This window comes from Diospyros lotus, chromosome 3 (genome assembly GCF_014633365.1).
Source record: "Diospyros lotus cultivar Yz01 chromosome 3, ASM1463336v1, whole genome shotgun sequence".
NCBI classification, from domain to species: Eukaryota; Viridiplantae; Streptophyta; class Magnoliopsida; order Ericales; family Ebenaceae; genus Diospyros; species Diospyros lotus.
The window spans coordinates 2,509,987-2,522,198 of record NC_068340.1 but is presented as its reverse complement, the minus strand read 5'-3'; the positions used below and the strand labels follow the sequence as shown (position 1 = coordinate 2,522,198).

At 39.8% G+C, this 12,212-nt stretch overlaps 3 protein-coding genes across 3 annotated transcripts; 1 reads left to right on the top strand and 2 right to left on the bottom strand.

Annotated features, from left to right (window-relative positions):
• Positions 1-325: 325 nt before the first annotated feature.
• LOC127797969 (GTP cyclohydrolase 1-like) lies at positions 326-3,531 on the top strand. The gene is made up of 2 exons (XM_052331217.1): positions 326-903; positions 1,986-3,531. Exons 1-2 carry the CDS (start codon positions 702-704, stop codon positions 3,164-3,166), a joined length of 1,383 nt encoding a protein of 460 aa, XP_052187177.1. The 5' UTR covers positions 326-701; the 3' UTR covers positions 3,167-3,531.
• Positions 3,532-3,757: 226 nt separating this feature from the next.
• On the bottom strand, positions 3,758-7,886 carry LOC127797970 (uncharacterized). Its single transcript, XM_052331218.1, has 9 exons — positions 7,703-7,886; positions 7,531-7,600; positions 7,182-7,409; positions 6,509-6,690; positions 6,229-6,403; positions 5,931-6,142; positions 4,834-4,959; positions 4,658-4,761; positions 3,758-4,169 (listed from the first exon to the last, which is right to left on the bottom strand). The coding sequence occupies exons 1-9, from the start codon at positions 7,740-7,742 to the stop codon at positions 3,993-3,995; spliced, it is 1,314 nt and encodes a 437-aa protein (XP_052187178.1). The 5' UTR covers positions 7,743-7,886; the 3' UTR covers positions 3,758-3,992.
• A 1,174-nt stretch (positions 7,887-9,060) lies between these two features.
• Positions 9,061-11,607, bottom strand: LOC127798488 (UV-B-induced protein At3g17800, chloroplastic-like). Its single transcript, XM_052332084.1, has 2 exons — positions 11,200-11,607; positions 9,061-10,069 (listed from the first exon to the last, which is right to left on the bottom strand). The coding sequence occupies exons 1-2, from the start codon at positions 11,535-11,537 to the stop codon at positions 9,271-9,273; spliced, it is 1,137 nt and encodes a 378-aa protein (XP_052188044.1). The 5' UTR covers positions 11,538-11,607; the 3' UTR covers positions 9,061-9,270.
• Positions 11,608-12,212: the final 605 nt, after the last annotated feature.

The window sequence follows — 12,212 nt, the reverse complement described above, 5'->3', positions numbered from 1 at the left end:
ATAATTTATGGGATAATTAAAATAATAAAAAATTTAAAAATATAATTTAATTAAAATTATATAATTTAAGAGTATATATAAAATAATAAAAAGAATTCAAATATCTAGTTGGCCATCGGAGTACAATTGACCAGCCGCCGAGGCGGAGGAGAACCGCCTCTGACAAGATCTGGTTGCAGCAGTGAGTGACAATTCAAGAGGGGACCCACCTGTCGTATGTTAAAAGGGGTATTATGACCAAAATACCCTGCGCCTCTCCATGAGCCTCACGCGCCTCTATACGCCTCATGAGGGATTTTTTGTCATAATATCCCATTTTATAGCCTAAAGTGTACAAAATGGGTGTACCAATAGCATTTTCCATGTTAAAATACTGAAAAACAAAATGCCCCGAGAAGCTAAAGAAGCCATCATCCCACGCAATCCAGAATCCGAGATCTGATTCCAAGCACCAACCCCCTATGTATGCTTAATGCTTCCTTCTCTACGTTCATCACTGCTGGCCTTCCTCTCCTTTCTCAATCTTTCAACCATTGATTAACCCCAACTTTGTCTTCAACTCTCCGCATCAAATCCCAAGGCTTTTGGCCGATTCTGTTTCTGGGTTCTTTTGTTTCCCATCGCGAGTTGCCATTTGATCCAACAGGGTTTTGTTGCCGTGGATCTTGTTGTTGTCCCGTTGTTTGGTATTTGGTCCGTCAATGGGCGTTCTGGACGAGGGGCACATCAACGTGGAGCTTGAAGATGGATTCAGCCTTGGGGTCTTCGAGGAAGATCCGGATACCATAGCCATAGAGGCCGCTGTGAAGGTCCTGTTGGAAGGTTTGGGTGAAGATATCAATCGAGAAGGTCTACGAAAGACCCCATTTCGTGTTGCCAAGGCCCTTCGAGAAGGAACTAGAGGTTGTCCTCAATCTTGACTTGCTCATTTTGCTAGTTTCTTCCTTGCGGGTTATTCATTCATGTCAATTACTCGATTCTTGTGTCTCTGATCTCTTTCTGTATGCATACATACATACATATAAACTGGATGGGAGATGTGAATGTGAATGTGAATCTGAACCCTTTGCTCTGCTCAATAGTTTGATTGTGATATAGGGGTTATAGTTTATTAGTTTACCCTCGTGCTTATTGCTGAGATTAACTTGGATTGCATTGTGTTATATTCTGACTCTCTGGTGTTGTTGCTAACATCTATTCTCTCTGCTCCTTCTCTAGTATACACTTTGCTGTAACCCTGTGCTCTGGTCAGTAGTTTGATTGTGATATATGGGTTACAGTTTATTAGTTTACCCTCGTGCTGATTGCTGAGATTAATTTGGATTGTGATATATTCAGACTGTATGTTGTTTTTGCTAACATCTATTCTCTCTGCTCTTTCTCTAGTATATACTTTGCTGCAGTGTGCAGGAACATTGGCAATTTAGTTTGCTGAGAACATTTTACATACCATGCACCATTAGTTATTGTTTCACAAGGGCATTATAACACACTGTATGGTTCTTTTTGCTTTTTCATATTGAAGGCGTCCTACTCTTGTCTTCATGTTCTATTCAAGGATCATGGCAATTTCAAAAGAATTAGTCCTTTTTAGAAAGGTTTGTATGGGGTACAACTTTCTTTTCATGTGCTTGGAACCAGAGATGTGAGACCATTTAAATTCTCTTATGCATTTGATTGTATGAGGCTATGAGCAATGGTTAAAGCCCTTTTCGTCGTCCCGCTATCTTGGATTGGTTAGGCCCAGTCTTGTTGTCTTCTTAAGTTGCCTGGAGCATACTAATTTAGGTTTGATGCGGGGCTATGTAGATACTTGTTCAGACTTTAGTATTGATGTAAGCCTCTATCATGATATCTGTTTATCTATGTTTGTCCTTGTCCTCTTCTTCTTCTTTCTCCATTTACATATCTCCATGCTCACAGTGGACTTGCAGTTGCTATGTCATGAGGTTTTGAAATCCCTTTCTATTTTTCTATATTTCCAGGCTACAGCCAGAAGGTGAAGGATATTGTTCAAGGTGCTGTATTCCCTGAAGCTGGATGTGAAAGTGGAATTGGTCATGCTGGAGGAGCGGGTGGGCTTGTCATTGTTCGAGATCTTGATCTCTTCTCTTACTGCGAATCCTGCTTGCTGCCTTTTCAGGTCAAGTGTCATGTTGGCTATGTGCCATCCGGGCAGCGAGTTGTAGGCCTAAGCAAGATGTCTCGGGTTGCTGACATATTTGCAAAACGGCTACAAGATCCACAACGTCTGGCAGATGAAGTGTGTTCAGCTCTGCAACAAGGGATCAAACCATCAGGGGTAGCTGTCATTCTGCAATGCTCACACATGAACTTCCCAAACTTTGAATCAGCCTTTCTTGAACAAAACCACCAGGGATGGGTGAAATCGTGGGTTTTGTCAGGTTCAGGAGTCTTTGAAAATGAAAGGGCGGACATTTGGGTCGATTTTCTGAGTCTCCTAAAGTTCAGGGGCATAAACGTCGAGACCTGTTCCAGAGACTTTACTGCCAAACATTGGTGCCCTTCTCAAGCCACTTCTAAACTTGGGGCTGCCAGTTCAGGAATGGTTGCTGCAGTAGCTTCGATTCTTCGTTGTTTGGACGAGGACCCATCAAGGAAGGAGCTCGTAGAAACACCCAGTCATTTCGTGAAGTGGCTGATGAATTTCAAGAACTGTGATTTGGAGATGAAGCTGAATGGGTTTGTTCTTGGCCAAGCACAGGCTCTTAAACCGGTTGGGGATGTCATTTGCGACGATGAACGCATTCATTCTGAGCTGAACTTGTCATTCTGGTCCCAGTGTGAACATCATCTACTTCCTTTCCATGGTGTTGTGCATATAGGATACATTTGTACTGAAGGAGTCAATCCAATTGGGAAGTCTCGTCTACAGTCAATAGTTCATTTCCATGGTTTTAAGCTCCAAGTACAAGAAAGGCTAACCAGACAAATAGCAGAGACAGCTTCATCACTGCTAGGCAGAGATGTAATGGTGGTGGTGGAAGCTAACCACACTTGTATGATCTCTAGAGGAATTGAGAAGTTTGGAAGCAACACTGCTACAGTTGCCATCTTGGGTCGCTTTTCAACCGACCCTGCTACAAGGGCGAAATTTTTGCAGGGTATTGCAAATTTTGCTTCTGCTGGTGCCTGGTGGATGTAAGCTAATCTAAGGACCTTAGGTGCACTACTATTTTTCTGGCAAAATTGGCCACCTTTCTCCATGCTTGCTTTAGCTCTTCAGCTGTCTTTTGTGGCTGGCTATGGCAAAACTTAGCTACAAGCATATCTCACATGTGCTAGTCTTAGCTTTTAGAGCATTTTTCTAGACCCTGAAAGAAGAGTGATAGCTGGGGAATATCATTTTATCTCTTATTCAATTCATCATCTAGTTAACAGCTGTTTGTAGCTTAGGGCATTGAATTTTTTCACATGTGGTTTACTGCCAAAGATATGTTTCACTGTACCAGTTCTATAATAATAATAATAATAATAATAATAAAAGAGATTGTTAAAATGAATGAATGAAGGTTCATCATAACTGATCTTCATCAAGACCACCTTAAAGATGCCTGTTTTGACCAAGCTTTGCAACATGGTTGCTATCCAGTAAGGTGAACTAGATGTATGTTCTGATCTTCATCTAGCCCCATGGTTTCTCTATTGATTTAAGAACGTGGCATCCAACATAGATGATTTAGGAACAACATTCATGGTATACAACTACACTTAGATGATTCTGACTCAACATTCATGGACTAATGAATTACTCAGTATCAATAACTTGTGCATAACATGGTAACAGATGCTTGATGAATATTCTCCTTTCAAAATAAAGAGAAGAGTAAGATGATGTGATTCCCAATTTCAGGTATATCCATGTGCAAATTGTATAACCACACCAACCTGAGTCACATGAAACCACAAACATGTACTCTAATTCACAATTTATTATTGGATTTACGTAAAAATTGAGATAGGGGTTAAACCTAATCCAGGTCCAGCCACAAGTGGCGCATCTTGTGCCAATCGATGTGAGTATTTAACTCAAGGATGGGTTGACGATGGACGCGATGGTTATGGTTCCCACAAATCTGTGCTGCGATAATGGCAATCCCCAGTGCAATTAGCAGGAATAGACATGTTGGCAGAGCTACTCTGAAGACCTGCATGTAACTGTTGCTGTCAGCACTCTAGAAGAAAAGTGTCAAATGAGAAGCAGATTGCCACTTGATTTTAGCTGAATTCCCTAGTTAGCAGAAATACTCCAAACCAACGCTGTTTAGCTTGGTTGCAAACCGAAGGAAGGCAAGACACCTAATCTGGAGGAAAACATCTTGCATGCATAAGGTGGCTTATTGGCAACAGCACTCATGAAGTGAGTTGTAAGCATCATGAGGTCCAACCAAATGTAGTTAAGACAGTTGTGAGAAGCACCATACACCATTAACAAGGTTGAAACCTCAAGAAAAAGCTAAACCAGATATCTGCAGTTGAAAAAGTAGGATCCGAAGAGGGAAAGAGAAATTTCATTCCTAGGATAAGAACAGCAAAAGAAGTTTCCCAAACTAAATTTAGGCATAGAAAGATAAATATGCAACTAAAGAGAGCAATAACTTATCTCGAAAGTTCAATCTGCCAAGAAAGAACAAACCTTGTTTGACAACCCTTCCTTGCAAGGAAGATTCTTATCAGCATGCTCAAGAGAATAACTTAACATGTCAACTATTGCCAACTCAGTTGTTCGATCACATCTCTCTGCCAGGCACAAGGAATTATGAATCCTAAGAAATGAAATCTTATAGCATAACAAAAGGTTTCAATTCTCACCCGGGATGTCAAAAATTTGTTTAGCAGGGGGAACACCCAGCAGCTCTCCCAAATGAACACGAACCCGTGCACGGTCAGAAAGTGAAAGTAAATCTCCATGTGTGACAATAATAACAGGCTTATCATCTGTGACAAAGGAAATATTGTGACGGAGATCAAGAGCTTTTATTATTTTAGAATTTTATAATTATAGTTATTAAGGTTTTAATTATTTAGAAACTTTAGAGGATTAGGATTTTAATTTTTGTTCTTACTTTAATTTGAACTCTAAGTTTGGTAAGGATCAAGGATTTGAATGTTATGCCCTTATTTCCTAGTTTAATTTAGGTTACTAGTTAGATTGTGTTAAAATAAGTTCCCCAGTACATGAGGCTCTCCATTTTTTGAGGGTCCAGAAAGGTCATCTTTATGCTTTAGCTTCACCTTTGGTTTGCAAAGAGGCCCTTTCCCAAACTTGAACCTAACCTCCTAATCATAAAGAAGAAAAATTACTGTTGTTATCAAGGCTCACCCTCTATTAGTTTGATAGTGTTAATAAGTATATAAACAAGTCACTATCTAAAGATTTTATTTAGTTCTATATGATTTTGAGTATTGGTCGTTAGTTTTCTCTCTTCTTGCCCTTTGGCATTCTTCCTTTTCTTTTTTCTTCTTCTCCTCACTGCTCCGCTTTTCTTTGTCTCTTCTCTATATTTTCTTCTCTTCTTTGCTTTATTCTTCTTTTCTTCTTCTTCTCATCTTCCCCTGTCCTTTTCTTCTTCTTCTTCTCCCGATATTCCTCTCTTCCTTGTTCTTCTTTATGTTCTTCGGGTCTTCATCAATTTGGTACCAAAGCAAACTTTGATCCACTGCTGACTACTGGTCATATATTTGGTAGCTAATAAGATTATAGGGGCACTGTCATTAGGGACTGTGGAAGACATGTAAATCAATTCAATGTTTATAATGTTTTATCAAAATTAAGGGAGTTAGTTCAGAGTTCCATCTCCCCTCGTGTATTTCTTCTCCTAATGTTTATAATTTTTACTACCAGTACATATTTTTACCAAGTTCATAGTGAAACTATTAAAATAAAAAATTATGGGACAAGTTAATACCTTTGAAAGACAAATATGGGCAATTGAAAGCTGTTGCAACCATTTCAGTATACTGTTTGTCTGCTTCATCATCACTGTTCATGGATTTCAAAACTGAAAGCCCATTAACTACAAATATAACAAAATTAACCATCTTAATCTCACTGGAATTATAACCATTCTGGCGAGCTTTCTGCTTCATTCTGGTCTTTAACCTCCAACTATCAGAACCCCTGACAGGCAACAAAGGGTAGGACAGATCTGAAAATATGCCATAACCAAAACCCAAAATAAAATGTGTTTTAAGTAATGTATCTACCTAATAACCGGTTCTCCATGGCGAACACCTCTAGTCATCCACTGCCTTAGCATTTCAATGTTTTCAGATGAATCATCAGACAAACTGCGAGTGTCACAGAGAGAGAAAGAAATTGAACCTCTAGGGATCATATACTCATGGAGAAAGGCAGTCCCATCCCCAACAGATGAATTATCTGGCACAAGAGAAATCAACCCATTGAGCTGTAGTACAATGGGAAAATATAGTAGCAGCAACTACTCAACCGACAAGAAGGGGGTTGGATGGAAATAATAGGTACATGAAACTTGGGCCCTCTCTGATGTAAACTTGTCATCTTCAAACACCTTGGAAATCCTATTGACAAGGCTGCTTTTCCCAGATCCCTTTGGACCAACCAGTAAGAGCAATGTCGTCTTTGGGACTTCATAATCATTCCGCGTCATGCCACCCACCTCCTCAATCCAAGCTCCGGGCACATAACTGTAGATGGTCATAATTTGCATCAGTTAACCATGGCTGCTGAATTATAATTACTACAGGCTCCAGTCCCTGCAGACAATTTAAATATCCACAGACTAGTAGCATCTATAAGCCACAATCAAGAGAGATTAAATAATGGAAGGATAGAGGAGGGCCAAAGGGGAACTGGCATCTTGTAACCTTTAGTTAAAGTGCCCTGCCCCTGCAACTTTATTAGTAGTAACTGTGCGGTTTCTAATACTTAAGTTTTGTCCAATCCAGTTGAATGCACTTGGTGGAGGTCAAAGAATGTGACTGAAGTGTTCTATAAACTTGTCAACAAGCATTTAAGGAACATAAAGCCAAGGAACAAATCCAAATTCACCATCACAGATAAGCAAAATTAAGGAAATGCTTTGGTTGAAAGCTTCCTTGACTTCAGCTCAAGATACAACAATTGGAAGCCATTAGAGTAGATAACAAAAGAAATCGGCATAATTTGTTATAGGCACCTCAGAATTCTAGCCTTGGGCGCCTCCAAATTCCCGCTCCGACGCAGCAATACATTGTAACTCTCCAAAACTTCCCCATAAACATCGCTTATCCTCCTCCGATCAGCTTCCAAATCCAAAGATTTCGAAGAAATTCGGCGGCGCACCTCGCCATACTCCTCGAACGCCGCCCCTTTTTCTCCCTCGACGGCACCACCATCCTCCGCCTTGGCGCGGGAACCGTCCTTCCTGATTCATTCAAACAAAATGCATCTATACGGTGACCGCCGTCAATTACACAAACACTCGCAATCTTTCCAGAAAAAGAAAAAGAAGAAACAAAAATAGAAACAAACGATCTTCCGAGTACCGGATGAGACAGGCTAACGATCCAAGCGATATTTCTGGGAATTCTTCTTTCCCCTCCACCGATTCTTCCTCTGTAGAGTTCAATTTTGGAACGACCCTCGTTTCATATATTCAAACGAGCAACATGCATATATATATATATATATAGAGAGAGAGAGAGAGAGAGAGAGTACCGGAAGAGGAAACGAGGGAGGAAGCTATGTCGCCGCCCATGATTGCTGCTTTGTGGTTTAACTGGTGATGATGATTAACTACAAGAGGGAGAGATTAACATCAGTTCGATGGAAATAAACAGCAGTCTCTCTTCTTCTTCTTCTTCTTCTTCTTCTTCTGCTTCCTCACGTTTGCGTCTCTATCAGTCCTGGCTTTTTTATGGCGTCTCAACAGTAAGTCTCCGGGCTCTGCGCTTTGCATTGCTTGACACGTAGCCCAGCTCACGGTGTCTTGCCAATTAATTATTAACATGGAAATTCCATAAATAATTCAGAATAATTATTTTTAAGAAAATAATATATCTATAAATATATTTAACAAATAATCCTCCCTAAAATTCATAATGATTCTATTCAAAACTAGTAATAGTTTATAATAATTTTAACTAAAATTCGTTCACAATAATAAATAAAATAACTATTTTTGACTAGATAGGTAAGGTCACGATAATACTTAATAATTAAATTAATAAAAAAATTTAAAAAATTTAAAAATTCATGATAATAGAATTTTTCATGTCATACTTTTGACTTAATTTTTAAAATTTTTTCTATATCTTCTGGAATAAGTTTTTGTGACGAGAATGAGAATAAACCAACATGCTCATGTCTTAAAGGATTAGTTGATTTCTCTTAATTTTACGAATATGAGATTAAGCTTATTTGGGATTGTTAAATAAATATGAATTATCGTGGCCTAAATTTATAAAAATTAAGACATGTAACATCTAAAAGGATTTAAAATGCCTATCCTATGACTTTTCATATTAGATTTGAACTTATTTGTTCCCTACCAATTGTCTCAAATCGAATGATTATCGAGTAGGAATTGCCTCAACGTGAGGGCTTAATTGACAGGTCCTTCGAGACCTCCTCCTACTCGAATTGTGCTCATAGAAACAACCCCTTTATCTTGTTTTGGAGAGTATTTCGGTGCTATCTTCTGCCTAAATTGTGTTCCTTTGCCCCTCTAATCTTCAAAATAAATCTAGGGATGCGCTTGATCCAGAGTCTTAGCGTTAGGTGGCTGTTAGAAACTTTATTTGGTCCAGATCAAACTATAAGTTGGAGCGCATTAACTACCAGCGCAACTTTGGTGACGTGGCCCTTTGTCCGACGTGGATTTCCCTACTTTACCCAACATCCTCAGTAAGAATGTGAAAGAAAGTAGATTGAGAGCATTTCCATCCATTAAATTGAAAGGACAGAGAGATGTTAATAATGCCATAGCTTAAGAATACACTTCTTGGAATTCAAACAAACTGAAAGATTCAGAAAACCATGGTAACAAATAGCAGAAGTGACAACTGCAACAATGATTTCACAGCCTCAAAACAAAGGAAAGCACAATTTATTTATATAAGCTTAATCCTCCCTCATTCTATCCTATCCAAACCTTTTTACATTGTTTACAATTGTATAATGTACAAAACAAAATTTGCCAAAGGGGGAAGTACTGCCGGATATATTACAAACAGAGAACTTGTATATACATCGAGGACAAGTTTTACCCTTTCGCTTTCCTCTATTCAATTCTCATTTAGCTTATATACAGTGGCAATATACTCTTCTGCATCCCAAAGGAAGGAACCAAGAGCAACAGCCTCCAAAACCATCCTCTTAAGGCTCAACATTGAAGTCACAATCACCTCATTGGTCTCAATCAAACCGGTCCTCTCATCCCCAAAGAGTCCGCTACAATGCTTCTCAATTAGATTCACAGCCTCTTTCGTTTTTGGTTTTGCGCACATCTCCATCGTTTCAGGGTCGAAGCCTGTAACATAGCACCTCAGCTGCTCGCGTGCCCTTCCTTGGCTAGGTGCTTGCTTCATTAGCATTAATCCGGTGCTGCTAGTGTAGTCGAAAACAGTATTCTTTACCCCAGATGGCCACAGTGGGAACAGAGGAAGGGGGGTACTGAAGCTAATTCCAAGACCACAACCAGACTTGGCAAGACTCTGCTCCAAATGGTGTCTCAAGGAGGCAGACTTGAGAAAATACCCATATAAGAGAGAAGCAGTGTAGACTTGGTTGAGATGGAGTCTTGAAATTTGTGTTAGAGACCAATTCACTGTGACATTGGCATCAGCCCTCCATCCGATGACAGCAGTTAGATGTTCCCTTATCATTTCCAAGACTTCAGCGCTGTGAACTGACTGAAGCTCCCAGTCCCTAGAGGGCCATATCTCCAGTCTGCCATTGTATATACATCTAGAGAGCCTTGGAACCAAGTGGACTCCAATTTCATTAAATTTGTATAATACTAACATGTACATGACATCCTCAACTGCAGTCTGGCTCTCCCGCTCCCTCAGTTCTGAAATCCTCCTGGAACACAATTAACTTTGAATCCAAGAAGCATAAAAATGCATCTTCATTTCAAAAACACAAATAATCAGCATAGAACAGACCAAATGTTGTAGAAGGATATTCCAGCATCCCTGATCTAAATCAATATAAGTCCTGATTGCAAGATAAAAACCTATGCAACACTTGTCCAAATACACTAAGACACTCTTTTAGCTTATCCCATATGAGTGACTGCTAAGGTGCTTAGCAGAGGCCAAAAGGCCACTTGCTTACCTCAATTACAATTGAATCATACATGTGTAAATAAGATTATCCCAAAGGCAAAGACATTAGCTCTTTTGGGTTTTAACAAAATTGATATCAATTTACAGTTGATTTGGACATGATTGGCAAGGCTGAAAAAGGCATTTTGGGGTTCTTGTGGACAATAAGCTGAAAATGGTGACCTTGTGGGGGGGTTGAAGAAGTAGAACATTCATTTAAGGTTGCTTTCAACAATTACAGAAATCACCAAAAAACTCTAAAATTTACACCGAACTCGTCTTTGGAAGCTGTAAGATTCATGAGAATATACCCACATGCCAACTGCGGAAAAATTTGTTCTCAAACAGAGTGAACTGTTCAGAAATGTTATCTTTGTTCTCATTTTTTTGTATTCAAGAAGAATGCTAACCGTACTCAAAATATTGACATTGGTACATTGGTGAGTTGACTTTTACAAAGCCAATAAAACTGGACCCCACATGTGCTTTTCAGTAATGAAGACATTCCTGCAGTCCTAGTGCTGTTCTACTAGATCAACAAGAGAATAAAGGGTTTATCAGTTGCTAATAAGGATAAGCATTAATTATTTGAAAGTTTTGTAATCCTACAGAGCAAATCCTTCCTTAAGCAATCTCTTCTTCAAGAACCTCTTCTTGAAGAATCATCCCCTGTTTGATCTGTTATTCTAATTTATCTTCCAAACAGATGCAAGTTTCCAATTAGAGAACAACTCTTCATTCAATCGAGATTAGTGCAATCTCAGTAACAAAAATAATACCTACGAAACGCATATATGCACGTAAATGAATTCAATCTTTCATTCAATTTTCGTATTAGAAAATAAAGGAGCGGTGGAGATTAGGGAATTCCGTGAAGGCACAAACCTGTGAAGGCAGGCTTCATCGGAATCGGAGCTCAAATTCATTCGAGCCACGGCTTCGTCCCGGTAGGCGGCTAATTGCCCCAACTGTAAGCCAACGGCGGCATGGAAGAACCCGAGGTCGTCCTGCAACACGCGGCTGAGGAACTTCCCCACCGGCGACTTCGGCTCGAGCGGGGTGTTCAAGCTGCTGAAGCCCTCACGGCCACTCGCCGCAACCGACGGTCTCCGGTGAGACCGGCGGCCGAATCGGGCGAGACGCGAGAACCGGCGGCCGGCGCCGGAGAAGCAGAGAGCGGGAGCGAGAGCGGAGGGTCTGGCGAAGGAGAGGCAGCAGTCCATGAACAAAGTGGAAAGTGGGGGGGCTGAGGAGAGAGTGATTTGTAGGGCAAAACGAAAGCCATCGCCATTAATGAGTTTTATAGTTTACAGAGATAAGATAGGATTTGGGTGGGAATGGGAGTGCTTTGTTTGGACGTCACTGTCAACTTTGACGCAGGCGGTGGCCTCAGCCAATCAACGCCGTGACGTCTGTTCACCACTCTATTGGATAATCATTTCACGACTATATATCCAATGGAATTATCTGTTTCATTCTTTATGTGTTATCATTACTTAATTAATTAATCTATTTCTTCTATCTATTTATATTATTATGTAGAGTAAATTGCAAAATTGTAAATTATTCTTCCATATTTAAGAAAATAAAAATTCTATTCACAGCTACAGTATTACTATTCACAGTCACTCTTCCGACAAAATTCACTAGTATTTTTCAAAAATTCCATTTTACCCTTTATAGCTATAGTCATCTTTCTTTCCTTTTACTCCTCACAACCTATCGTCCAGTCACCTTCTATTCCATCTCTATTTCTCTCTCTCTTTCACTCTCTCACACCCATCTCTCTTTCTCTATATCCCGAATACACACACATCTATATCTATATATATATATATACACACACACAAAAATGCATGGCCACGGCCATAGAACCCTAGTTCCTGATTGCTGGCAGT

Bases quoted from the DNA above. Each gene is read 5' to 3' on its own strand.
- LOC127797969 (XM_052331217.1), top strand. From the start codon at position 702: ATGGGCGTTCTGGACGAGGGGCACATCAACGTGGAGCTTGAAGATGGA. The intron at 904-1,985 runs GTTGTCCTCAAT...CTATATTTCCAG, and splicing joins CCTTCGAGAAGGAACTAGAG to GCTACAGCCAGAAGGTGAAG.
- LOC127797970 (XM_052331218.1), bottom strand. From the start codon at position 7,742: ATGGGCGGCGACATAGCTTCCTCCCTCGTTTCCTCTTCCG. The intron at 6,404-6,508 runs GTACCTATTATT...CTCTTGTGCCAG, and splicing joins AGAGAGGGCCCAAGTTTCAT to ATAATTCATCTGTTGGGGAT. The intron at 6,143-6,228 runs GTAGATACATTA...GTTGCCTGTCAG, and splicing joins CATGGAGAACCGGTTATTAG to GGGTTCTGATAGTTGGAGGT.
- LOC127798488 (XM_052332084.1), bottom strand. From the start codon at position 11,537: ATGGACTGCTGCCTCTCCTTCGCCAGACCCTCCGCTCTCGCTCCCGCT. The intron at 10,070-11,199 runs GTTTGTGCCTTC...ATTGTGTTCCAG, and splicing joins GATGAAGCCTGCCTTCACAG to GAGGATTTCAGAACTGAGGG.